General features: G+C 39.0%; 1 protein-coding gene across 1 annotated transcript in view; it reads right to left on the bottom strand.

Moving 5' to 3' along the window:
• Positions 1-22,942, bottom strand: part of LOC143022415 (uncharacterized) — a 24,880-nt gene extending 1,938 nt beyond the window's left edge. Inside the window, exons 1-5 of the mRNA XM_076180594.1 lie at positions 20,691-22,942; positions 15,719-15,797; positions 11,530-11,708; positions 3,348-3,534; positions 3,019-3,111 (exon numbers count right to left, since the gene is read on the bottom strand). Coding sequence (XP_076036709.1) covers positions 3,019-3,111; positions 3,348-3,534; positions 11,530-11,708; positions 15,719-15,797; positions 20,691-22,740 — 2,588 coding nt within the window. The 5' untranslated portion in view covers positions 22,741-22,942. The remainder of the gene's footprint in view (positions 1-3,018; positions 3,112-3,347; positions 3,535-11,529; positions 11,709-15,718; positions 15,798-20,690) is intronic.
• Positions 22,943-25,150: the final 2,208 nt, after the last annotated feature.

The raw sequence follows: 25,150 nt of genomic DNA, 5'->3' as shown, positions 1-25,150 counted from the left end.
TATCATGGATTGCTCCCTTGACTCCGCCGACAACACGGCAAGAGCAACCTTCATGATCCAAGGATAAAGCTGGAGAGTGATGATCATGGGCACTCATCGGTCTATGCACCACACATTACGCACCCATTAGCGTGATGTGTTTGTATACACTGATTCATTTTCCAGGCTTCGAGCCATCAGGTCTGGAGACCCAAAGGACACGGCTACTCACGATGACCCAATATCTTATTCAGCTACTCCGAGTGTAGGGAGGCTAGTGACTCTCAAAATCATCCAAGCAGTGTATTTCAGCCTCTGAGAAAGCAAATAAGATTCTAGGACTGATTGCGCGATCTTTTGATTTCAAAAGTCCATCACTCATTAACAAGCTATATAAATCGTTAGTTCGTCCACATTTGGAATATGCTGTTTCCGTATGGTCACCGAATCTCATTAAAGACATTGACAGACTGGAAAAAGTACAACGGCGAGCCACAAAACTGATTCCAAATATCAAAAATAAATCATACGAAAATCGACTAAAACATATGAATCTGTTTTCCCTAAAAAAAGCGTAGACTCAGAGGTGACTTGATACAGGTCTTTAAAATCTTAAAGGGAATTGACAACATCAAAAGTGACCAAATTTTTACATTGAATGAGAATCCGACAAGAAACAATGGTCTCAAACTGTCCGGAAATAGATTCAATTAAGAAGTAGGTAGAAACAACTTTGCCAACCGTGTAGTTAATGAATGGAATAAACTTCCTGCACAGGTAGTGCAATGTAGTTCAGTTCGAAGCTTTAAGAATCATTTAGATAAATACCAAAGTAAGATGCTGTAATGATTATAATTTATCTTATATTATTTGTTTTTGTTTTGTTATCATTTGTCTGTCTGATTTTCATTTATTATTAGTTATATGTCAATTTATTATTATTTACTATTTACCTGTTTGTTTATTATTTAACTATACCTATGCATTTATTCATGTATTTTATTTGTTATTTACATTATCATAGTTTTTATTTATAATTTTATTATTAATATGATTTTTTTTCGCATCCGACCTAGATATGGACCAAAAGGTCTCCTGTCGGCATGCTCCGCCTTTGTAATCCTTTGTAATGTCGGAGTATCAAGAAACGAAGCAGCAGAACGATCAGCAAAAACAGAGGCAGCTGAGCCAACCCAATACAAGCCGTGAGGATCGAGGCGAGGACACAAATTTCAGGTCGAGGAAACAGGGCGCTCCGTTGACGAGATGGTACAGCTTACGACAAGGTGTGAAACGGCAACTCTATCGGGTCCTTCTTCGAGAGGGGATGAAGCCCATATTTTCTTCTTTCGTTTAGACCAGGGGTGGGGAACCTTTTTGTGCATGAAGGCCACCTTACAATTCATCGTCCCACATAGAGGCCGCACTGATTTTTTTTTATTTATTTTTTTTTCTAATCATTTATCCCTTTTTAGGGGACTGTAAGTTTTCCACCCCCCTCCCTAAAAATTCAGTTTAAAAATATTTTTTTAATTTCAAAAATATACATATGTATAAAAATCGTTCCAATTTCTGGGAGTGACATCACTGAACACGGTTAACTTTGCTTTCGTCTATGTGTGTGGTGTACGGTTCAGGTTTATAATGATTTCAGACTAAATAAAAATTACATGTCTTTAAAAAAAATTATAATATGTATATCAAAAGGCCGCAGAAGGCCGCAGGTTCCCCACCTCTAGTCTAGCCTACAGATGCTCATAGAAGATTGCCCCTGTTTGTCCTCAAGACGACACCTGCTGCCCCCACTGTGACAGCGAGCAGAATCAACCCTACGTCACAAGTCACAGAATGCCTGCGGAGAGGATTATCGACCACACCAGAAGGTAACATTCGATGACTCTTCAGCTACTGCAGTACTTATGTTCTAGCCCATCTACCTGCTCCCCTCCCCTGTAGCGAAATCTTGCTACCGGTTCTTTTATTATTATTATTAATTATTAATTATTAATTATTAATTATTAATTATTAATTATTAATTATTAATTATTAATTATTAATTATTAATTATTAATTATTAATATTATTATTATTATTATTATTATTATTATTATTATTATTATTACTATTATTACTATCATTACTATTATTACTATTATTACTATTACTATTATTATTATCATTACTATTATTATTACTATCATTACCATTATTACTATTATTACTATTATTATTATTATTATTATTATCATTATTATTATTATTATTATTATTATTATTATTATTATTATTATTATTATCATTATTATTATTATTATCATTATTATTATTATTATTATTATTATTATTATTATTATTATTATTATCATCATTATTATTATTATTATTATTATTACTATTTCTTTGTTAACACCACTTTTTTTTTTTTTTTTTTTTTTCCCTTGCTGCCACCACTCTAAGTGACTCTCCCACCTAAGCCGTCTCTTAGTGGTCCACCATGGTTGATCTCATGTACATCATACAGGTTCTCCCATGAAAGAAAATCATCATCGAGTGTCCGTATGATCAACTGACCGAAGAGCGCGTGTCATTTGCATCAATCGTGAAGGTAGTAACATATCTCGGAGACTTCTGAAACCTATTTTAGATAATTTTATGGCTATAATACTCGACTCGTATATTCATTTTGAACGAATAATTTCATTTTTACACCCGCCTTTACCTCAAACGATCTAGAGAGCTGAACAACAAAGATTGAATGTCTACCGCTGCCTAGTTATGATACATTACGAAAATGATTATTCACTGCAATATGTGAGGCTAGACCTTGCCAAAGATCCTGCGTATGACCACTGATATATGTCAGTTCTGGTTATAACAATCACTTAGTAACTGTCGTTCATAGCCGTTATGTCAAAAAAAGTTATTGTCAAATAGAATGTATGAATGAATATGTCATATTTGTTACACAAGTGTCCTAGCTCTGAAAACACTATTTTTGTTTCATGAAACCAAAGTTTTAGCGAATTCAAGCGTCTTTACCAGACTTCCTTAGGAGTTACAAGCCACCAGGAGAGCACTTCGGCAGCCCAGCACATGGCCATGATGGAGTAGAAGCTGAACCGATACCAGAACCTGAAATTAAGAAATTATTCACACATGACTGTAAATGAAGTTATATGGAATGCTGGATAGTGTATGGAAAACTAAGATACTCTATAGGTTACTTTCAAATGATAAAAGGGAATAGGTCAACAGAAGATGTGAGTTAGCGAAAATGAAAGATATGTGACATGGAAAGAATAGAGAAAGGTAGATAGAACGCAGGAAGAATAAGAGTATAAACAAACACACACGTGCCCATCACTTACTCTCTAAGATGAGCTCGGTTGTAATACTGAATTTTAGAAGGAGTTGCGGACTGGGTGCGCGTTAGTAGACTTCGAACGGCGTCGCCACTCCGGTACAACCGCACGACCGTGTGAAGGATGAGCACCAGGTTTGCAATGAAAAGAATACCGGATGGGGCATAGAAGAAAACCAGTTTTACCTCATCACCTGTTAGAATGAAGAAAAAAAAAATTGGGGAGATACATATTAGACATCGCTCGTAAAACACCATTTCTCCCATTGCACCTATTCAAATGAGGAGGAATAGATATTATGGAATAGATATTATGTTAGAGGAATAGATATTATGTTAGAAATCCCCATGCAAAAGGATCTGAGCATCTATATGATATTGTTTATATAATAAGAAATAAATGATAGGTTCACTGGATTAATTGGAGGCGGTGGTTAAGAAGAGAAATATAAGAAAAGTCCAGGGTAGAATAAATATCCCATATATTCTAGATCATACATGCATACATACATACATATATATATATATATATATATATATATATATATGTATATATATACATATATATATATATATATATATATATATATATTAGTGACGGGACGATACCAAATTTCATAACGATTCCGATACGAGTCCCGATACTTCACTAAAATTCCGATTCCGATTCCGATACCTGCAATGAATTCATGATTATTTTCAGACTCTGAAGCTGGTTTAAGAAACAAATACTTTTTGGACAAAGTACTTTTATTAATTGTGCATTCAGAAGGAACATAAATGGTTTTGTTAGTGCAAAAAAAAATAAAAAAGTTTCTTATTAAATTAAACGAAAAGGGTAAAAGTTTAGAAAAAAAAATCAAATAAATTCCTTGAAGGTACTTATTCATATCCAAGTCCCAATATTCTTAGATGGTAATGTAAGAACATTAGCATCTCACCGGTTTCACCTTTAAGTCGATTTCTTTTCGGCGAGTAAATAGCCCTTCCAACATTAAACGCTTTCAACAGAAGAGGGAGGTGCAGACAAATATTTTCTGCCAAAAAATGCCATGATAGGAAATTAATTTTCATTCAATCTCCACCACTGCAAAGGATTCTCATCATTTTCTATATTCTTCAAAAAATATATATATATTTGGACATTTCATGTTCTATCAAAATTCTTTTGTTCCTAGTTTCGCTACTTGCATTATCACATCTTTTGGTAGGCGTTAGCTCCATTTTCTCTTGTCCCTTTTTCTTTCATTATCACTTTTCTCTTCAGACACATCAAATGAGTCTATGCCTTGTGGTATTTCAGGAGAGGCGTCAAAATTTCCTTCAGTTATAGTACAAATATTTTGACTTTCTTCGGTGAACTAAACCGCAATAGCCTCTTCATTAGGCATTCCTTGGTAGTTACTTTCTAAGAAAGTAGTCTTGAATCTTGGATCAAGATATGTTGCCAGTATTAAGTTCTTGTCCTTTAGGTAACTGCAAAATCTAGCAATGAAAGAGGCTTTCCATGCTGTCAGTGTTGAACCCAGCCCATCAAACAGTCCCTTTTCTTCTCCCATATTAAAAAAGTGAGAAATGACTTTAATGTGTGTTATGATAAGAGAGGCAGTCGCTTCTCTATTATCTAATAAATTCGTACAATCAACAAGGATCTACAGTATTCTAAATATCTAGCAATACGGACAAACCCGCCTTCACTTATTCACTAAAATGTCATGGACTCAAAATTATAATCTTATGATTACGAACAAGAACATTACGTTTCCTGATTACGAACAAGAGCCATAATTTTCTGGATAAAACAGTTTGGCTGAAATATGTATCCTGTATTTGCATTAGCGATTGGTTTCTGGTATTACAAAATGTAATAAGTGCTAAAAGTTACCTGTTAGCAATAACAAATGTAAAAACACTCGTCAGTCATAGAGTTTGCACGGAAGAACACTTGTCACTTGCTACTGAGAGGGATTGCCAGTTAGGATAAGATGAGGAGCCGCCAGCGGCCGAATTTATAATAATTGGCGTATCTATTTTTTGGCGAATGAAGCGGTAAATGTTGTATGGATATTTCTTACATGTTATAGTTCTTATAAACTAATTCTCGTGCATTACGTTAAAATTACAAAGGTAGCTATAAAATAATAAAAACATAAAATTCAGCGGGACAAAAGCCAAGTTGGCAACTCTACATGAGGCTGATGTCTGTTATCAAGTATCAAACTCATGATGTTCTTATTCATTCCATCACAACCATTTATCGTTGTAATTTCTTTCTTCTCTAAACGTTCTCAACTTCTTTAGAAATAATGATACTTTGGATCTATAGTTTATACTGATACTTTAAAGTCGTCAAACAAAATATTTATCTTTTATTATTACTTGTAATAAAAATTGAAGTTGCAAACATACGAATTCCAAAGAATCGTTTTCAGAATCGGAAATTCAATTAAAATTTTCCGATTCCGATACCAGAAAAAGTTCCGATATTTTCGATTCTCGATTCCGATTCCGAATACTCGTCCCATCACTAATATATATATATATACATACATACATATATATATATTTATATATATATAATATATTTATATATAATATATATATATATATATATATATATATATGTATATATATATATGCAAAGTAGACCACTTGGAAAAAGAAACTAACGAAGCAGAGCGCTTACGTATATTACATCTTCAGTGCAACAAGTACATAGTGATAGGAATACATAGACAATATATACATGATACAAAGGAACCAGGACAGTTTGAATAAGCATACCGACCAATTACCCCCTAGAGAGCGGAAGGTCATTGTCAATTATCTTACGATGGTCGGGCGACATCAGGTCACAGTCGCCAAGGAGAACGGAAGGTCATTGTCAATTATCTTACGATGGTCGGGCGACATCAGGTCACAGTCGCCAAAGAGAGCGGAAGGTCATTGTCAATTATCTTACGATGGTCGGGCGACATCAGGTCACAGTCGCCAAGGGTCACTGTTTCTACTACTTATATAGGGCGACATTAAGTCAATTTGTTGGATTACATTTTACCTGATATTATCTTACTAATTTCTTGACAAATGAAATTATCAAGTTTGTACAAGCCTTTATGTAGGTTGGTATTTTGATTACTAGTGGTATGAATCAAACTGCACTCTATTAAATTTCTTGCTATTATGTTGTTGGTATAATAGATTGCCTGGGCATTACCCCAATCAACTGGATGATTATTTAATTCAATATGCTTGAATATACCACTAGAATGATTGCCATCCCTGACATTTTTCTTGTGTTGTTCAATTCTAATGTTTAAGGGTTTGGCAGTTTGACCTATGTAAAATTGATTACACATTTTGCAAGGAATTTTATAAAAAAGGATGCATTTATAAAATTCCTTGCAAAATGTGTAATCAATTTTACATAGGTCAAACTGCCAAACCCTTAAACATTAGAATTGAACAACACAAGAAAAATGTCAGGGATGGCAATCATTCTAGTGGTATATTCAAGCATATTGAATTAAATAATCATCCAGTTGATTGGGGTAATGCCCAGGCAATCTATTATACCAACAACATAATAGCAAGAAATTTAATAGAGTGCAGTTTGATTCATACCACTAGTAATCAAAATACCAACCTACATAAAGGCTTGTACAAACTTGATAATTTCATTTGTCAAGAAATTAGTAAGATAATATCAGGTAAAATGTAATCCAACAAATTGACTTAATGTCGCCCTATATAAGTAGTAGAAACAGTGACCCTTGGCGACTGTGACCTGATGTCGCCCGACCATCGTAAGATAATTGACAATGACCTTCCGCTCTCTTTGGCGACTGTGACCTGATGTCGCCCGACCATCGTAAGATAATTGACAATGACCTTCCGCTCTCCTTGGCGACTGTGACCTGATGTCGCCCGACCATCGTAAGATAATTGACAATGACCTTCCGCTCTCTAGGGGGTAATTGGTCGGTATGCTTATTCAAACTGTCCTGGTTCCTTTGTATCATGTATAATGTCTATGTATTCCTATCACTATGTACTTGTTGCACTGAAGATGTAATATACGAAAGCGCTCTGCTTCGTTAGTTTCTTTTTCCAAGTGGTCTACTTTGCATAAGTGAACACACGTACCCGTGTTCTTATTAGCATATATATATATATATATATATATATATTATTGAAGTCAACTGCGCTAAAAGCTTTGGCTATTTTGATATTAAATATCTTCAGTTTCAAGAATAACTTTTCCCATAGTTCAAGGTTTGAACATCATTCATGATTTCAATATCATGTGAAAGGGGGTAGTGATAGGAGCTGATGGATGCCAACGATTATAATAAATCTATTTAACAGTACAATAGAAATGTTGACACAAACACCGAAAACTTTTTTTTCCGCCTCTCTCAGAGGCTTCTTCAGGGTGCGAAGAACTATAAATATCTTGAAGGGCTACTGTAGGTGAAGATCTGGTGAAGAATGTCTGTGGACTGACCTGTACTACTTATAAAGTTAGGTGATTGGGAGATATAGATAGGTCATCGGAATCCTTGGGTGAAATCACTGGGAGAAGTAGGAGAGGTCAGTAGAAGTTGTTGGGTGAGGTCATCGGAAGAAGCAGGAGAGGTCAGTAGGAGCTCTTGGGTGAGGTCACTGGAAATACCTGGGTAAGGCTACTAAGGAAAGTATATATATATATGTACATATATATACATATGTATATATATACATATATATATATATATATATATATATATATATATATATATATATATATAAAGAGAGAGAGAGATACGAAGACCTGATATTAAGATACAATTTAGATTCCCTGAGCTCCCTCGTTTTATTTTCCATTATCTCTAAGATCATCTATTTCTTTTCCTTCTTTTCATCTGTATAACTTTTGTTTTTCGAAATGCCGGAGAACGAACGAAGACAATTAAGAAACCATTTTTTGGGATGAAATTACCTCACCGACTACTCAAGGCGGGCAATAACCTTAAAAGGCCCGGAAAGGTGGTGGTGGTGTTATGTAATATTAGTTCGTGGAACCCTTCCTACAGTCCGTGACACTCTTCCTGTAGTCCGTGGCATTCTTTCTATAGTTCGTGGAACCCTTCCTACAGTCGGTGACACTCTTCCTATGATCCATGAAACTCTTCCTATAGTCCGTGACAGCCTTCCTATAATCAGTGTCAATCTTTCTATAGTCCGTGGCATTCTTTCTATAGTTCGTGGAACCCTTCCTACAGTCGGTGACACTCTTCCTATGATCCATAGAACTCTTCCTATAGTCCGTGACAGCCTTCCTATAGTCAGTGTCAATCTTTCTATAGTCCGTGGCATTCTTTCTATAGTTCGTGGAACCCTTCCTACAGTCGGTGACACTCTTCCTATGATCCATGAAACTCTTCCTATAGTCCGTGACAGCCTTCCTATAATCAGTGTCAATCTTTCTATAGTCCGTGGCACTCTTTCTATAGTTCGTGAGACCCTTCCTACAGTCGGTGACACTATACCTACAGCCCGTGTTACTCTTCCTATAGTTGATGACACTCTTCCCATACTCACCTGTCACTTTTCCCGTAGTTCGTGGAACACTTGGCAGAAGGGTTAAATTAATCTCCCTCCGTACCTGATGGTCCCTTTACTTTCTACCACTAGATGGCACTCCCCTTATTGCACCTGTCGTCAGGTGATTTTATTCACCTCTGTGGCAGCCTCTCGGTGGTGGCGGTGGGTGGAGAAGTTACATTACGGTTTCTGTCGACCTAATACAAACTCTGTCGTCGAACTTTGGAATCTGACTGTGCGTAGTGGGTAAGTTAGCGGTGGAGAGATTTGAGAGCCGCTGTGAAAGAGAAAGCGGGGCGATGCTAGGCGAAGAAGGGCGAGGATGGGCGAGAAGCGAAGATAGGTCAAGCGAGACAAAATGAGCGAGGCAAGAAGCGAAACGAAACGAGACCACGCGAGGCGAGGCGATACAAGGCAAACTGAAGTGATACAAGGCGAGGCTATACTCGTACATGGCAAAGTAAGGTCATACAACGCGAGGCGATACAAAGCGAAGCAAAGCGATACAAAGCGAAGCAAGGCGATGCGAAGTGACTCGACGTAAAACGGAGCGAGTAAAATCCTCATCATGAATGGAAATGGAACGAGGAGGGCGATTGATCGAGGCTGGAAGGGGCGTTTCCCCCCAAAGGCATAATGACGAAGTCTACTTGAGAACAATGATCGTACCCCGCACGGAAGCGGCAATGGAAACGAACGGAACGGAACGGAAGGAAACGGAACGGTGGAAATGATTTGGTTCTGCAGCTTTGGTTCGTGAGCGGCCCTATTTGGAACATTTCAGTTCCTTCGCGACACAGAATAAAGTAAAGAGAAAGAAAATGGACAGAGAGATATATACCCTTTACTTTGGGGGGAAAAAATTATGTGTACAGTTCTTCTTTAACAAAACTAAATTAACAGAATCCATAGCACTGCATCCTTTCCTTCAGAAAATTAATGTGCGGTTAAAAGAAAAAAATAATTAGTCAAGTATTTGAAATACTCTGAAAACTTGAGAGTTTTCCGTGTCCCTGTGACCCATCAAAATTGATCTCGCGACCCATAGTTTGAGAACCACTGTTTTAAGGGGTCACCTCGTTACTGCTACGTTACTGAGACATAACTCATCATTCAGGACGCCTGTCATCAGGCCCTGCATAGCAGAACAAATACGTGGGTCACTGACCCATAACGGGATTGGATGGCCATTGAACCAAAGAGTTAATTTGCCTTTTCGATAGTTTTCTTTTTATGTCCATCTCTATGTCAAAAACGCCCTCCTCCCGTGGCAGGTGACAATGGGTTACATGATTCTAGTATAAAGACAGCTGTCTCGCCTGACTCCATTTTGAACCCATAATCAAACGGACGACAACGTTCTAATCCATCTGATGGGAATAGTTGTTTTTGGTGTGTGTCATTTGGTGTGTGTCTGAGAAGTGTGATAGGGATTACTAGGTTGGATAGAGTGAGAAATGAGGAGGTGAGGAGGACAACAGGGGTAGAAAGGGAGTTGGGAGATAGGGTTGATGAGAGAGTATTGGGATGGTTTGGACACATGGAAAGAATGAGTGAAGAAAGACTAGTAAAAGAGGTATGGAAGGAAGAGGTGGAAGGAGTGAACATGAGGGTCGACCTAGGTTGAGGAAGGATGGGAGAGGACAGAGAATGGGGATGAATGGAGAATGGTTGTGTATGGATGATGCTGTGATGCATGAGGGGGAATGGGTGGGGGATGGGGGGTGAGGAAGTATGTATGAGAAATAGATTGACGCAGCCCGAAGGGATTTCTACCCGTCTTCTCCTTTTCTACATGAAGGGACGGAGAGGGGGGGGCGCCGATTTAATGAAGCGGCTTTGCTGTGGATGTGCTGTGTCTTGCGGCACTGCTTCTGATCCAGGACAGTGGACAAGATGCAGGGATGACCCGTCATCCAGGAGGTGCCAAGATAAGGAGGGAAGATGGTGGAGAGGAGTGGAGTATGTTAGGGATGGAGTGGGTAGGAGTGGTTTTTATGTCTGTTTTTTGGTTACCTCCGGTATAAGGGGGAAAAAGCCTTTGGTATATGTATGTATGTATGTATGTATGTATGTATGTATGTATGTACAGGTATGTATGTATGTATGTATGTATGTATGTATGTATTATATATGTATGTCATCTGATTTAACCCTGGCCTCGGATATTGACACTGTATTGATTTGACTTGCACTAGATGCAATCGACAGTGGCTTTGAAACGCCTCAGCCTGCTCAGAGGAGTTTTAGCCCTCGCTCTTTGTATGGGAAAATGTAGAGTCCAGGTCAGGCCAACATCCAGTATGCTACTCAACAGTTTGGCGTGATTTTTTTTTTTTTTTTTTTTTATTGAGTTGTCTATGCTGTTTATCTTAAAGGAAATTTCTTTGATTGTTCTGTTTTGCTGCTGAACTAGAAGTAGACAATTATACGTTTTAATGCATTGTTCTGAATATGTAACTGTTTTTTCAATGCATGTGCCCTGTTAAGTTTCTTCTGGATTACGTGTAAAAGCTCCTTTCAGTATTTTGCAGGGCATGTTTTGAGTAGACTCTCCGTTCCAAAGAATTATTTTCAAACCATAACGATAGAACTATACTCACCGTGAAACCAACATACCCCTTGACGGAAGGTGGAATTTATGGCGGTGGTGAACGCCGACGTGATGGCGACAATAACGACGGGCGTGCCCCAGGCGTATAACGCGTAGCGAATGTACCTCACATGATCTTCCTCGGCATCTCTCATGTTAGTAGTCATAGGAACCATTTGGATCGTTTTCCTGTGATATTGGAATTGGTAGTGAAAGTTACATTATAATAATCAGAAATATAAATACTGTAAACGTTTTTTTTTTTTTTTTTTTTTTTCAATAATAGGAACATGTAAATATTCTAATTTAATTTTAAAATTTCCAGTCCCTAAATCTACATATTCATAATGAACAGTCCAGTGCAAACAAACTGCCCAAATCATGAGGAGGGTGGTGTGAAAGACAGAAAGCATAAAATTATGCAGACGTGTTAGTGTGATCTAGATGCACATAATTACTGAGAACCCCATCCACACAATAAATAAATAAATCCTTCCAACTTTCTTTTTTGGACAAATCGACCCTGTACTTCAGTGGTCGGGGAACAATGGTAAATTACCCCAAATGGAGTGATTTAGAATTTTGGGGGGGTAATGGACGTGCTATGGATACGGATGTGGATGTGCTAAGTGAGGGAAAATATGAAAGTTGGAGAAAAAGAATGCACCGAGGATCCCATGATCTTTAAAACTACAGAAACGGAGAAATATCAGTATTGAAACTGTTTCATCAGTATTGAATCAGTATTGAAACTGTCTTTCACCCTCAGTGAAACCGCTTTTGTGTTGTCTTGGTGGTGGCATTTGCTCCTTGACTTATCAGTCTTTATTTAGCCCCTCGTCATCTACCTGGTGGATTTTTGACCTAGTCCTGGCGTGTTAAGGGAGGAACAACCACGATCATAGGCAAGGGAGTCCTGGATAAGGGGAAGAAGAGCAGGAGTGAAAGGTGGTAGTTGTGGTGATGGCAGCTTGGATAGTCTTGGGATGACGTCATGGAATGGCTGGCTGGACGATTATGATTGATTTTAACTAGCAGTTCACATTGGTGGAGGGAGTCTGTTGACTGACAGTGATTATGGTTAACGTTTAGTGTGGTAAATAAGTTCATGTTGCATCGCACGTGTAATTGCTGCAGATGTGTGGTGTAAATAAGCGTGAGGTGCAGGTGTTGGTAGCCTTGGTTATGTGGTTAAAATTTCAAATTGTTCCCCCATCTCACAATTTATGAAGATAATATTTTTCTGATATATTTATTTGTTTTGAATTATTTTGCTGACCGTTTTCGTCGCAAATCTGTTTTTACTTCACCTTACCCCAATAAAAAAAAAACTATGGATTTGCGACGAAATCTACCAGCAAGAAAATCAAAACACATTCATACATAAAAACGTGATAGATTTGTTTTTCATTTTCAGATGGCATCAGCAAGGAAAAGAACATATCAGGCAGAGTTCCTTAATTATGGCTTCACAGAAATAGAGGACAAAGTACAAATGAAGCCTCAATTTGTCGTTTGTATGAAAGTACTGACTGCCGAGTCTTTCAAAAAGAATCAACTGAAGAGACACTTGACAAGGTTCATTCACATCTGTCTTCCAAACCACGGGAATACTTTAAGAATCTGAAAAAAAAAAACAATGAAAAGGCAGAGATTGGAAAATGACAAGAGTGCAACATTTGACCAACGTTCAGCAGCAATAGCTAGTTTTAAAGTGGTATGGTTGGTTGCTCAAAACAAGAAACCCCACACTATTGGTGAAGACTTAATCAAGCCTGCGGCTGTGAAAATGGCAGAAATAACGTGTGACCAGAAAGTAGCTAAACAACTGAATACAGCGCCTTTGTATGCTAGATTTATTAAAGAAAGAATTTTCATCTTGGTAGAAAATGTGAGAGAATAAGTGATTTCTTCAGTAAAAAAGAGTAAAGAGTTTGCCATTCAACTTGACAAGATTACAGATGTCAGTAGCAATTCACAATTGATGGTATGCGTTCGATATAGGGGCTCTGGTGAAATTGAAGAGGAAATGTTGCTATGTTCTCCTCACGAGTTGAGAACTCGTGGTATTGATGTGTTCAATAAGATTGATGCATGCTTCAAAAAAAAAAAAAAAAACAAGTGTTGATTTGCAGTGGGAAGATTGTATTGCAGTATCAGTTGATGGAGCTCCTGCCATGTTTGGTCACGTCAATGGCTTTGTGGCTTTGGCCAAGCAACAGAATCCAGATATTCTAGCCACCCATTGTATGATGCATCGCCAAACATTAGTTGTGAAGAATTTGGAAACAGAAGTGGAAGATGTGTTAAATGATGTAGTTAAGATTGTCAATGTTGTAAAAGGGCATGCACTAAACACGAGGATGTTTCGTGATTTATGTGAGGATGGAGAGGCTGAATATTCAACCTATCTTTTCCATACGGAAGTGAGGTGGCTTTCACGTGGAAATGTCCTGAATAGAGTGTGGGCTCTTAAAACAGAACTAGAAATGTTTGACTGATCAAAAACACACATTTGCAGAGAAGTTCAGAAAAACAACCTGGGTAGCTCTTCTTGCATACTTAGCTGACATTATTGGGCACGTAAATGAACTGAACAAGGAATAGCAAGAGAAGAAAATCAATCTCATGTTAGCAAGGGAAAAAAACTCAGCATTTGTATCAAAGCTTCAGTATTGGAACCAGGAAGCCAATGTAAAAAAGAGTGCTGCCTTTCCAAACCTGGGAGAGTTTTTGGAAGACTCACAAGACTGCAGTCTTAGAGGGGGTTTATACGGTTCGTCGAACGCGGTTCGACAGACAGTGATGTGTGAACGTGTGAACGGGGTATTTGGAGTTTAACCAACGTGTTCGACAACCAAATACCCCGTTCACACGTTCACACATCACTTTAAACACGTGTCTGTCGAACCGCGTTGAGTCACAAGGCACCTGACCAAACTTAGGAATAGGTTCTGTGACTATTTTCCAGAACTTGATTCACATAATGTCAGCTGGGTTGTAAATGCCTTCAAATGTGAACTGGCTGATTTGCTTGAAGAGCCTGAAGGATTGGCAGAAGAGCTTATTGAAATTCGTTCCAACTGTGAAACAAGAATGGAATTTAAGACCAAGGATGACCTCTCAAGATTTTGGATGTCAAAAACTGCAAAGGCTTATAAAACTGCACATTAGGAAGCAAATAAAATGCTACTACCTTTCGCAACAATCTACCTTTGCGAACAAGGTTTTTCTACCCTTGTAAATCTAAAAACAAAATACAGAAACCGGTTGGATCCTGAAGACAGCATCCTAGTAGCAGTAATATAAAAAATCCCTGATACTGAGTTTGTTGTATCAAAGATGAAACAGTATCATTTTTCCAAAGCCTAAGGATCTTGATATGAAAATATTAAAGATTTCAATCTGATATTAAAATATTAAAGTTTTCAAAAAAAAATTTCATTGTTTTTCTTTGTGTGCCATTCTTATGCCAAAAAGGATAAACAGTTTTCACCATAATAGTAAATTCAATAGCATATTCTTATTTTGTTTTTGTACGAAATTGAAATACATGATGGTCAATAGTTTTGCTTGTGTGCCATGGCTAAAAAGAGTGTTTTATTTCTGTTTTTAAATATATGATTTCCTACGATTTTTTCTTGGGTGCTATTCCCATGCCAAAAAGACAGACTTTTATTTCCTAACGATAGATGAAATTAACAATTAAACATTTTCCCAATATACATTTTTGTTTGTTTATCATCCATAAATTCTATAAGTAAATTGATTTGTCCCCCAGATTACTTCAAAGTGTGGGGTAAATTCATTTTACTACAAATTCCTTTTAGGTAACACCCAAAAAAATTACCCGACCAATACTGTAGTTCAAATATACTAGTGTACGATTGCAAAATATAAATAAAATGAAAACATTATAAGTTGACAGTAGTGCTGATACTTGAAAAAAGTGAGAGTCCTACATTTAAAATTAATACTATGTGGTCGAGTTTGTTTACATATCCAACTTTAGAGGATAAACTACTGAATTGGAACGTTCCACATTTGAAGGGTAGAAGGAAAACAAAATGCCAGGACTAAACACCACATATTCTTCACCAAATATAATTTATAATTGGTGAAGAATGTGTGGTATTTCACAGATAATATTATTTGTGAAACTACAGCTAGGAGCTTTGTTTTCAGTGTCCATAACTTACCCGACATAACACCAGATGTCGAAGCACATCACGTTGAGCCAAAAGAAGGATGCTAGGAAGGATAACTGCAACACAAATGCTGTGAAGAAAGGGAATAAGTTCAAGCATGTTCTTTACCCATTAGAGTGGCAAGAACAAACACTTCGCATAGATTTGTTTTCGCACAATTGCAACAGGTGAGTTGACAAAAGGTATTTTCAAGTGAGTGGAAAAGGTGGTAGGAAAACACGGGTTGTACCGGGAGCACTAATGTAATCTGATGTTACAACTTCAAGTCTTCTTCAAAGTGGATTATAAACTACCTAAAACAGACTACCCACTCACGCGGGATCGTTTTTTTTTTTTTTTTTTTTTTTTTTTTTTTTTTTTAAGGATTGGCTACAAATAGTACGAGGGAATCGTATGAGAGGTACAAAGTAAAGAGAAAGGAAGTTAAGCATAAGATAAAGGAAGCAAAGAGGAGAGCAGATGTAAAATGGGGAAAGAGTATGACAGAAAATTTTGAAAGTAATAAAAAGATGTTTTGGAAGGAAGTTAAAAGAGGAAGAGGAGGCGAATCAAGTAGAGAAGAAAAGGTAAAAGGTGCAGATGGAGAGATGATAATGGAAGAGAGGGCAGTGAGAGGAAGGTGGGCAGAGTATTTTAGGGAGTTGCTAAATGTGAAGGAGGATAGGGAGGGAAAGGTAGTTGCAGTGGGAAGTGCTAAGAAAATGAGAATGATGAGTGAGGAAAATGGAGGAGAAATAGGGAAGGATGAAGTGAAAGCAGCTGTTAAGATGATGAGAGCAGGTAAGGCACCTGGTCTGGATGGATGCCATGCAGAATGTCTGAAGAAAGGAGGTACAGTTATGGTGGACTGGCTGGTGAGGTTATTTAATGTTTGTTTAAGAGAGGGTAGAGTACCGGAGGACTGGAGGAGTGCCTGTATAGTTCCGCTTTACAAAGGAAAGGGGGACAAGTGTGAGTGTAGTAGTTACAGAGGGATCAGCTTGTTGAGTGTAGTTAGGAAGGCTTATGGGAGGGTCTTGATTGAGAGGATTAGGAGAGGAACAGAGGGAGTAATTGGTGAGGAACAGTGTGGTTTTATAACAAGTAGGGATTTCGTAGATCAGATTTTTGTGGTAAGACAGATAGGTGAAAAAGCAATACGAAAAGTTAAGGATGTATTTTGGGCTTTTATGGATCTGGAAAAGGCTTATGACAGGGTAGACAGAAAGGCACTGTGGGAGGTATTGCAGATATATGGGATAGGAGGAAAGCTGTTAAGAGCAGTCAAGATTTTTTATGAGAGCAGTAGAGCTTGCGTTAGGATTAAATGGAGAGAGTGAATGGTTTGAGGTAAAGGTGGGACTTCGTCAGGGATGTGTTATGTCGCCCTGGCTGTTCAATCTTTACATGGATGGGGTGGTGCGAGAGGTGAATGCAAGGGTAGTGGGTCAGGGGTTGGAGATGGTTAAAGAAAATGGAGAAAAGTGGGAGATGAGCCAGCTGTTGTTTGCTGACGACACTGCGCTTGTAGCAGGATCAGAGGAGGGATTGAGGAAGTTAGTGACAGAGTTTGAGAAGGTGTGTGAAAGAAGGAAGCTGAAGATAAATGTGAGCAAAAGTAAGGTGATGAGATGTACAAGGGGAGAGAGTGACAGTAGGCTGGAAGTGAGCATTAAGGGTGAGAAACTGGAGGAAGTGGATAGTTTCAGATACTTGGGTGCGAATGTGACAGGAAAGGGAGGAGTGGGGGTGGAGGTAGAATGTAGATTGAGAGAAGCGAGTAAATGTCTTGGTGGATTAAAAAGTGTAATGAGAAATAGACATCTGGGAATGGATGCTAAAAGGAGGTTATATGAAAGAGTGATTGTGCCAACAGCAATGTTCGGGGCAAAAACATAAAACATGAGAGAGGAAGAGAGAAGGAGTTTGAATGTGTTTGAGATGAAATGTCTGAGAAGTATGATAGGGGTTACTAGGCTAGATAGAGCTAGATAGAGTGAGAAATGAGGAGGTGAGGAGGAGAACTGGGGTGGAAAGGGAACTGGGAGATAGGGTTGATGAAAGAGTATTAGGATGGTTTGGACACATGGAAAGAATGAGTGAAGAAAGATTAGTAAAAGAAGTGTGGAAGGCAGAGGTGGAAGGGGTGAATATGAGGGGGCGTCCTAGGATGAGATGGATGGATGGGGTGAAAGGGGCTTTACAAAAGAGAGGAATGTCTGTAGAGGAAGGACGGGAGAGGACAGAAGATAGGGGTGAATGGAGAAGGGTTATGTATAGATGAGGCTGTGATACATGAGGGGGAGTGGGTGGGGGATGGGGTGTGAGGAAGTATGTATGAGAAAAAAATTGACGCAGCGCGAAGGAATTTCTCCCCGTCTTCTCTTTTCCTGCATGAGGGGACGGAGAGGGGGGTCACCAAATATATGAAGTGGCCTTGCTGTCGATATGCTGTGTCTTGCGACACTGCTTCTGACCCAGGGCAGTGGACAGGATGCAGGGATGACCCGTCATCCAGGAGGTGCCAAGATAGGAGGGAGGGAGGAGGGTGGAGGGGAGTGGAATATATGGGAAATGAAATGGGTGGGAGTGATTTCTATGCCTTTTTCTTTTTGGCTACCCCCCGTGTAAGGGGGAAAAAGCCCTTGGTATATGTATGTTTAAGGGAAGAAAAGTCTGCAGGAAAATTAAATGGCTGTTGTGTATGGAAGGGGGCTATTGCCACTAAGCACTTTTTAGGGATAATTATTTGGGCTTGTGTCGCGGTTCAGGAGGCATGAGCAGGAGACTTGGACTTAAAGACTTACATCAATATCAACAAAAAAGAAGGGGAAATGGTCGGAAACATAGTGCAGAGAAAGGTAGGAATAAGAAAAAAATTCGTGAGAGGTAAATTGAAATGAGAAGACGTAGTATAAGATAATGTTAAAAAGGAATGAATCTTAACCGAAAAATATGTAAATATTTGTGCATGTGGACGAGATTTTGTTCAAGGGAAGTGTGTGTGTGTTTTCTACAAGAAGCAAGTCAAACTTACTAGCCGCTGGGACCTGCATTCTCCCCACCGTGCACGACAGACATCGAGAAGGGGAGAGGACACGAAAGGAAAAAGATCCCTAGAGAATATGATGGGTGATTTTTTTTTTTTTTCTTTTGTGTGTAAAAGGCTGGTAGATTGAGGTAGACATGCTAGGGTGTCGATAGAGGTGTTGATGTTGTGAATGTTAACGCTAAGCCACTTCGCTTTGTGACAAGATTGCTTGCGTAAGCAGTATTGCTTGAGACAGTATATCAGCCTTTCTGAATGGAGAAAAGGGTGGAGGAGGAGGAGGAAAATTATTGTTGCACGGAGGTAAATTCACGGCCTTAAAGGGACTTATTTATAACGTTCAAAATTATTGGATGAATTAAATAGTGACGTCGAAGCAGACTTGGCTTGGTGGGTGTAAGAGGATCCCAGGTGGGAATCCTCTGGTATACCTAAGACAAAACATTGTACAAGAATTCGTGAAGAAAATTAAGACAAGTTTAAGTTCAATTTAATTCCCCTTCGTTTACTGAGTAATGGAACTTGACTAAAAACATACACAACGAAAGAGGCATGGGACCTACAGATGAGTGACTTACAATGATAGAAAAAAAGTGAAGAAAGTTTAAAGTAAATGAAGAATTACAATATCACAGAAGGGAACTGAAACTGTTAGTAGCAACGGAGCTAATATTGGCGTTCAGTCTTTCTAGGTGTCTCATGTATAGTTTGTGTTGGCTGAGTGGACGGATGTTGGCAGCTATGTGTAGAAACTCAGAGGTTCTGAAGTCGCCCATCGCGAACCCGTGATTAATCTGACTGCGGTATTCTGAACATTCTGATGGTCGTGGTTGTTTGTGGGACATGTAATCTGGCCCAATCCCAGGGACTGGCATAGGAGCGGCCTGACTAAAGCTAAGTACAATCGATGATTGATGGAAAGTGTAGCGGTTTTAAAACACTTAGGCCTACCCAACACAGCTTTAGCTCTCGCACCCTGTCTACAGAAGTGTGGGGTCCAGGTAAGACATGTGGATTTCAGTAGAATATATGTCCACTATCAGTAGGTCTTTCCGCCGGAGCCGGATGTCCCAGAATGGAGCACGATGGCTATTTCGCGCTCTTGCTTAAAAGTAGATTAGCAGCAGCCAATAAGATATTAGAAAGTCACTCTCTATTATTTGTAGCCTTCCCAGGTTGATGAATAATGTCTACACCAACCCCCTTCAGTTTCCTCTCAAGACCCGTACGGACAGGCTACGCTTCTTAGTTGGACAAAGTCTATGAGCCTCATGTCTCTCTCTCTCTCTCTCTCTCTCTCTCTCTATCTATCTATCTATCTATCTATCTATCTATCTATCTATCTATCTCTCTCTCTCTCTCTCTCTCTCTCTCTCTCTCTCTCTCTCTCTGTTTATGCTGTCCTTTATTTTTTCGCCCGGCGCTGACTTTGGGTGACGTTCTGAGACGTCCGGCAGGATGATCCACTGAAAGGGTATACGGTATATTCAGTTGATCTGCACAGGCCTGACATTGAAGAATTTTTGCTTCCCAAATGTCAGATTATATTAAAGTTCCTGATACAACCTATGTTTTCCTATCATTTTTTCCACTCGACTGTACAGTTTCAAATGCTGAACAATAGTAAACTGTACTAAACATTGTGGACTGGAAGTGAGAATTAATGCTTCCTTATTTATATTGCTTAATAGGATATAAAATTGGGGGCATAAGTCCCTAGACACTGCGTACGTGTATCAACATTTTAATTGTTTTTTATATCATAGATTATTCGAATACTACAAGCAGATAATACCCTTGGTTACAAAGTTTAAGAAAGAATTTCTTTCACTCACGACCAAAGTTTCTTATGTGTCAAAGACCTCATTTTCTACTGTACTTAGTAAAAATGCAGTTACTTAGAAGTGATACAAAGAGGAATTGTAAAAGACTCACCAATGGCAATGCATGTGGCTCGAGCTATGTGCAGCGCATATATCTTGGTGGCAAGGAGAGTGGCATCCGCCATCAAGAGGGAAGCGACGTAAGACATCAAAGTGAGACCCTGTAGATTCCTCAGTTCCGGAATCGCCGCATGGAAGAACAAAGTGGCAGCCAGAAAGACACAGGAGATCAATAAACCAATTACTATGAAATAATTCTTTGTTAAGAGAGCTGGAAAGCTCTCCTCACAGATAAAAACTTGCTGGTCGAGTTTGTCAGAGGCCTGATCCAGCACATATTCGACACAATAATTTTGGAATGGGTAACTATATTTGGGCATTTGCAGTGTCCCATCTTCCTTCGGTATATGCTTGCGAGCTTGTGGAAGTGGTTGTTGGCACACTGGTAGGCCTGGTATAGGCACCAGTTCGGTATGCTGCCACAGCGACTTCCCCCGTTTTATCATACCGTCCTCCTCCCGAAGACTTACACATTCATTCTCTTTCATAATTTCTCCATGTGGACAACACTTTCGTGCACAAGGTGATCCGGAATAACGTCCACAATCAAGTTGAAACAGGATAGTAGGGAGGGTGCAATAGTAGGCAGTGAAGTTGCCAGTATCGCCAGTATCATCCAAACAGTATTCGTCTGATGGCACCTCCAGCAACCACTCCTCTTCCTTCAGTATAACCTTTGACCCTCTTCTGACGAAGAACACCGATTCTATGTCGCCTTGAACAGTCGTTTGAGTCAGAATGCTGCTGGAGTTACAAGTTACATTTATCTCATTGTTTTTGAAAAAGTGGCCCGGTGGACCGCACCACCGGATGGTGGGGAAAACGGACACGGAAGAGATGGAGGAAGGAGAAGAGATCGATGGAATAGTAGTAGTTTTTATGAGGGTGGAGTTTGTTGTAGTCTCACTTGTATTTGGAAAGAGATGTTCATACGGTGCTAAGGTAGAGACTCCGTTCGACTGGTAGCTACTGTCTGTGCTCGAGTTATCTAGTTTTAAATCCTCACCGTTGCTCCCAGGTGTCTTCATCGTCTGCTCTTCGGGTAATCCTAAAGGTTTGGACTCGTTATTCATAGTTCTCGAACTGCATGGACTGCTTTCGCAGAGGGCTTGTTCTCCTGAAGGTCCACCTCCTTCTGACTCAATATCGTCGTTTCTTGAAGAATTTGTCTCCAATTCTATCATTTCCTTCTCAGTGTTTTCTTGTATCTCTACCTGTGGAGGACTTTCATGACTCATGCAGTCTCTCAACGGAATAAATCTACACCAACTTGGCCATGGCAATTTATCAAACTTGTACAAATTTTTATGATTTGTTATTCCTACGAATTCTGTTCCTCCCATCCCAGGAAAACCATGTATGAGGGTGTAGCCCTCTTCATCACGTGGATTTATACGGATAGTCAATCGTTCACCTTCTGTTTTCTTGATATCCTTTTCTACACTAGTTATGTCGTCTTGCTCTTTTCCATGCCACATTTCTACTTCATCATATTCAGTTCCCTCAGTGGTTATTGATTTGATGTCTTTGAGCTTGTTCCCGCCGTCGCTCTGCATGACCTCACCTTCCACATCCACACCCACCCTCACCCCTTTTTCCTGTTCTTCGCCAGTTACATATTTCTTTAGTCTTTCATCGGCTTCAAAGTTTATTTCTCCTTTATGGATATCTATATTACTATCTGATGCATGAATACCCAGGTTACTTTCAAGTTCTACGTCAGAATCTTTGGTTTGAAGACCCAACCTTATTTCGATTTTATGTTCTTTTGCTTTTTTTTCTTCGGCTTTGTCCAACAGTTCTGTGGCTTTCTCAGATGATTCCTCGAACTCAGGCCCCTGTGCACTCTCTTCTTGTACTCCCAGAGTTGCTTTGATGATCGAAGAAATTTTCTGCCACTGAAAAAGGTTGGCCTGAGAAAGTTCAGAGTTTTCTGATCCGACAAATGCCACGTCACAAAAACACAACAACATTACAGCAGTCAATTTAAAGTTTGGTAACGTATACAATACTCTTTTCGAACTCTTCTTCAGTGTTTCCATGTTGAAAAATATTCGAAAAATAAAAATAAGTATTCCACAATGATTATTTCTCAGATGACGATTCTATATTGATTTGAAGATCTGTTCAGTATGTTCTGCAAAAGCTACCTGTATGTGAAAAGAAAAATGTTATGTTACTGGGTGCCTGAAGAAATTGTGATTATGCAACTGACAATGAGAAGTTTATTTCAAGGAGCATATAGATTCCGCCAAACCTGTTATCTCTCTCTATTGCGCTCGAACAGCCACAAGTAGCAGTTACAGGTAGATCGGGGAGCGAAACCATCTATACACAGTTACGAGAAAAGATCGCGTGCTAATGCTCCATAGCAGTAGACAATTATGATAATATACTTTCTAAAATAGAGTCTTATGATTACATTATTTGGTTCTACATCGTATACATAGCATAAGCTGGATCTTACTAACATATCCAACCCGACCCGATTCAACCTAGCTTGACCCAACCCAACCCCGGCTCAGCCAAATCTGACCTGAATGTGACCTTACCTTTACTCCATCCACAAACCTCACAGTCTTCGAGACGGCGTCAAGCACTGCCCTCCAAGCTCCCGGTCCATTTCTCCTAAGCCACGACAACAAATAAGCCCCTAATCGCTCGCAATTCGCCCGGTGGCAATAGCCCTCTTTTATACACTACTATCTTTTCATTTTCCTACAGACATTCTTCCCCTCCCACAAAACCCGATCCCGCGCAAGCGAGGTGGTCTTTCCTTGGAATCCAGAATCCAGAATCCAGACGGATTTCGGTACCAGGATGGACGGGATCAAACTGGAATCGGTTTGTACGACCTGGACTGTGTATGGCCATACACAGTCCGGTCAGATCCGGCACGGACGGGTGATATCCTGTCCGATCCAGGTCGTACAAACCAATTCCAGTTTGATCCAGTCCATCCTGGTACCATTGTAGGATCAGGTTGGGTCAGATCAGGTTGGGTCAGATCTATCGGAACGGGAACTTACCAACGACTTTTAGTCTATGCCGATCCTTTATTTAAGTATTCATCCTCACTTTACGCAGTTCAAGCCACGCAAACATCACCTTTGATATGCATCTATACCACAGTATATAATGGTTACAACGGCAAATCATGTCGGGAAAAAAAAATTCCGGCCCACAAGGAGGTTAGATGCAAACAGATAAACTAATGATAAAATACACACAAACAGGCAAACAAATAAACAAAATATCCTAAGGACAAAAATTCCAGCAGATTACTTAGAGTTTATCTATATGTACAGTATGTACGTATGTATGTATGCATGCATGTATGTATGACGTCAGTGGAGCAGAAGGCACCATTTGGGTAGAGGGCGTCAGTTGGGCAGAAGGTATCAATAAGGTCAGGTCAAGCTGGGGCAGCTGCTCCAAACAGAGAGAGGGTGAGTGGTTGTGATACAGTGATTAGTACCGAAGTACTATCATCTCTATATGATAGAATTGTAGCCTTAGAGATGTTGCAGGTCTTATAGAAGAGAATCGAATTCCACGCTCTAAGGTCCAAAACACATACGACAAACTGTGTTTGCAACCTGAGTCGAAAATGGTGACTAGGAAAACACAGGGAAGTGGAGGAAATCCGTCACCAGGCCCCCTTGAATGCAGGAACAAAGCTCGCGCGGACTAAAAAAAATGGAATAAAATAAAGATGTATATATATATATATATATATATATGTGTGTATATATATATATATATTTATATACATATATATATATATATATATATATATATATATACATATATGTATGTATGTACACACATATATGTATGTATTTATATACTGTATATGTATATATATATTATATATATATACATATATATATATATGTCTTTATATATATATATATATATATATATATATATATATATATATATATCGCTGCACTGCAAACAACCCAACAAGCCAACTAGTGGGCGAGGATTTTGCGCGCGCGTTAGTATGTGCGAGAGAGAGAGAGAGAGAGAGAGAGAGAGAGAGAGAGAGAGAGAGAGATTTATCATCACCTTGGTCTTGGATCATGTGATAACTACAGTGGTATTTCCTTGTTGCCACATGCTGGAAAAATATATGAGAGAATCTTCAGAAAAGGCTGAGAATACAAGCAGAAAATAAACTTGGAGAATGGCAGGGTAAATCTAGTTAAAAAAAGAGGTACGAGGGACTTCGTGCTTAAGCGCGGTTCACATGAGCAATGTTTCGGCACCATGTGGTGCCGAAATTGTGTTCTGGCAACATTTTTTAAACAAGTTCCGTGATCCCGTAGTACCGTGAAGATAGTCATCTCGCTCTCGAAATAGGAAACTTTTGTGGCCTTCTCACATTGAAATTTCGTTAATATATAATGTCTGTCGAGTTGGTGTCGTCTAAAAATGTGATAAAAT

This window comes from Oratosquilla oratoria, chromosome 44 (assembly GCF_046742065.1).
Source record: "Oratosquilla oratoria isolate Oo_2021 chromosome 44, ASM4674206v1, whole genome shotgun sequence".
NCBI classification, from domain to species: domain Eukaryota; kingdom Metazoa; phylum Arthropoda; class Malacostraca; order Stomatopoda; family Squillidae; genus Oratosquilla; species Oratosquilla oratoria.
Note: the sequence above shows the minus strand (reverse complement) of the source record. Positions and strands in the feature narration are given on the sequence as shown.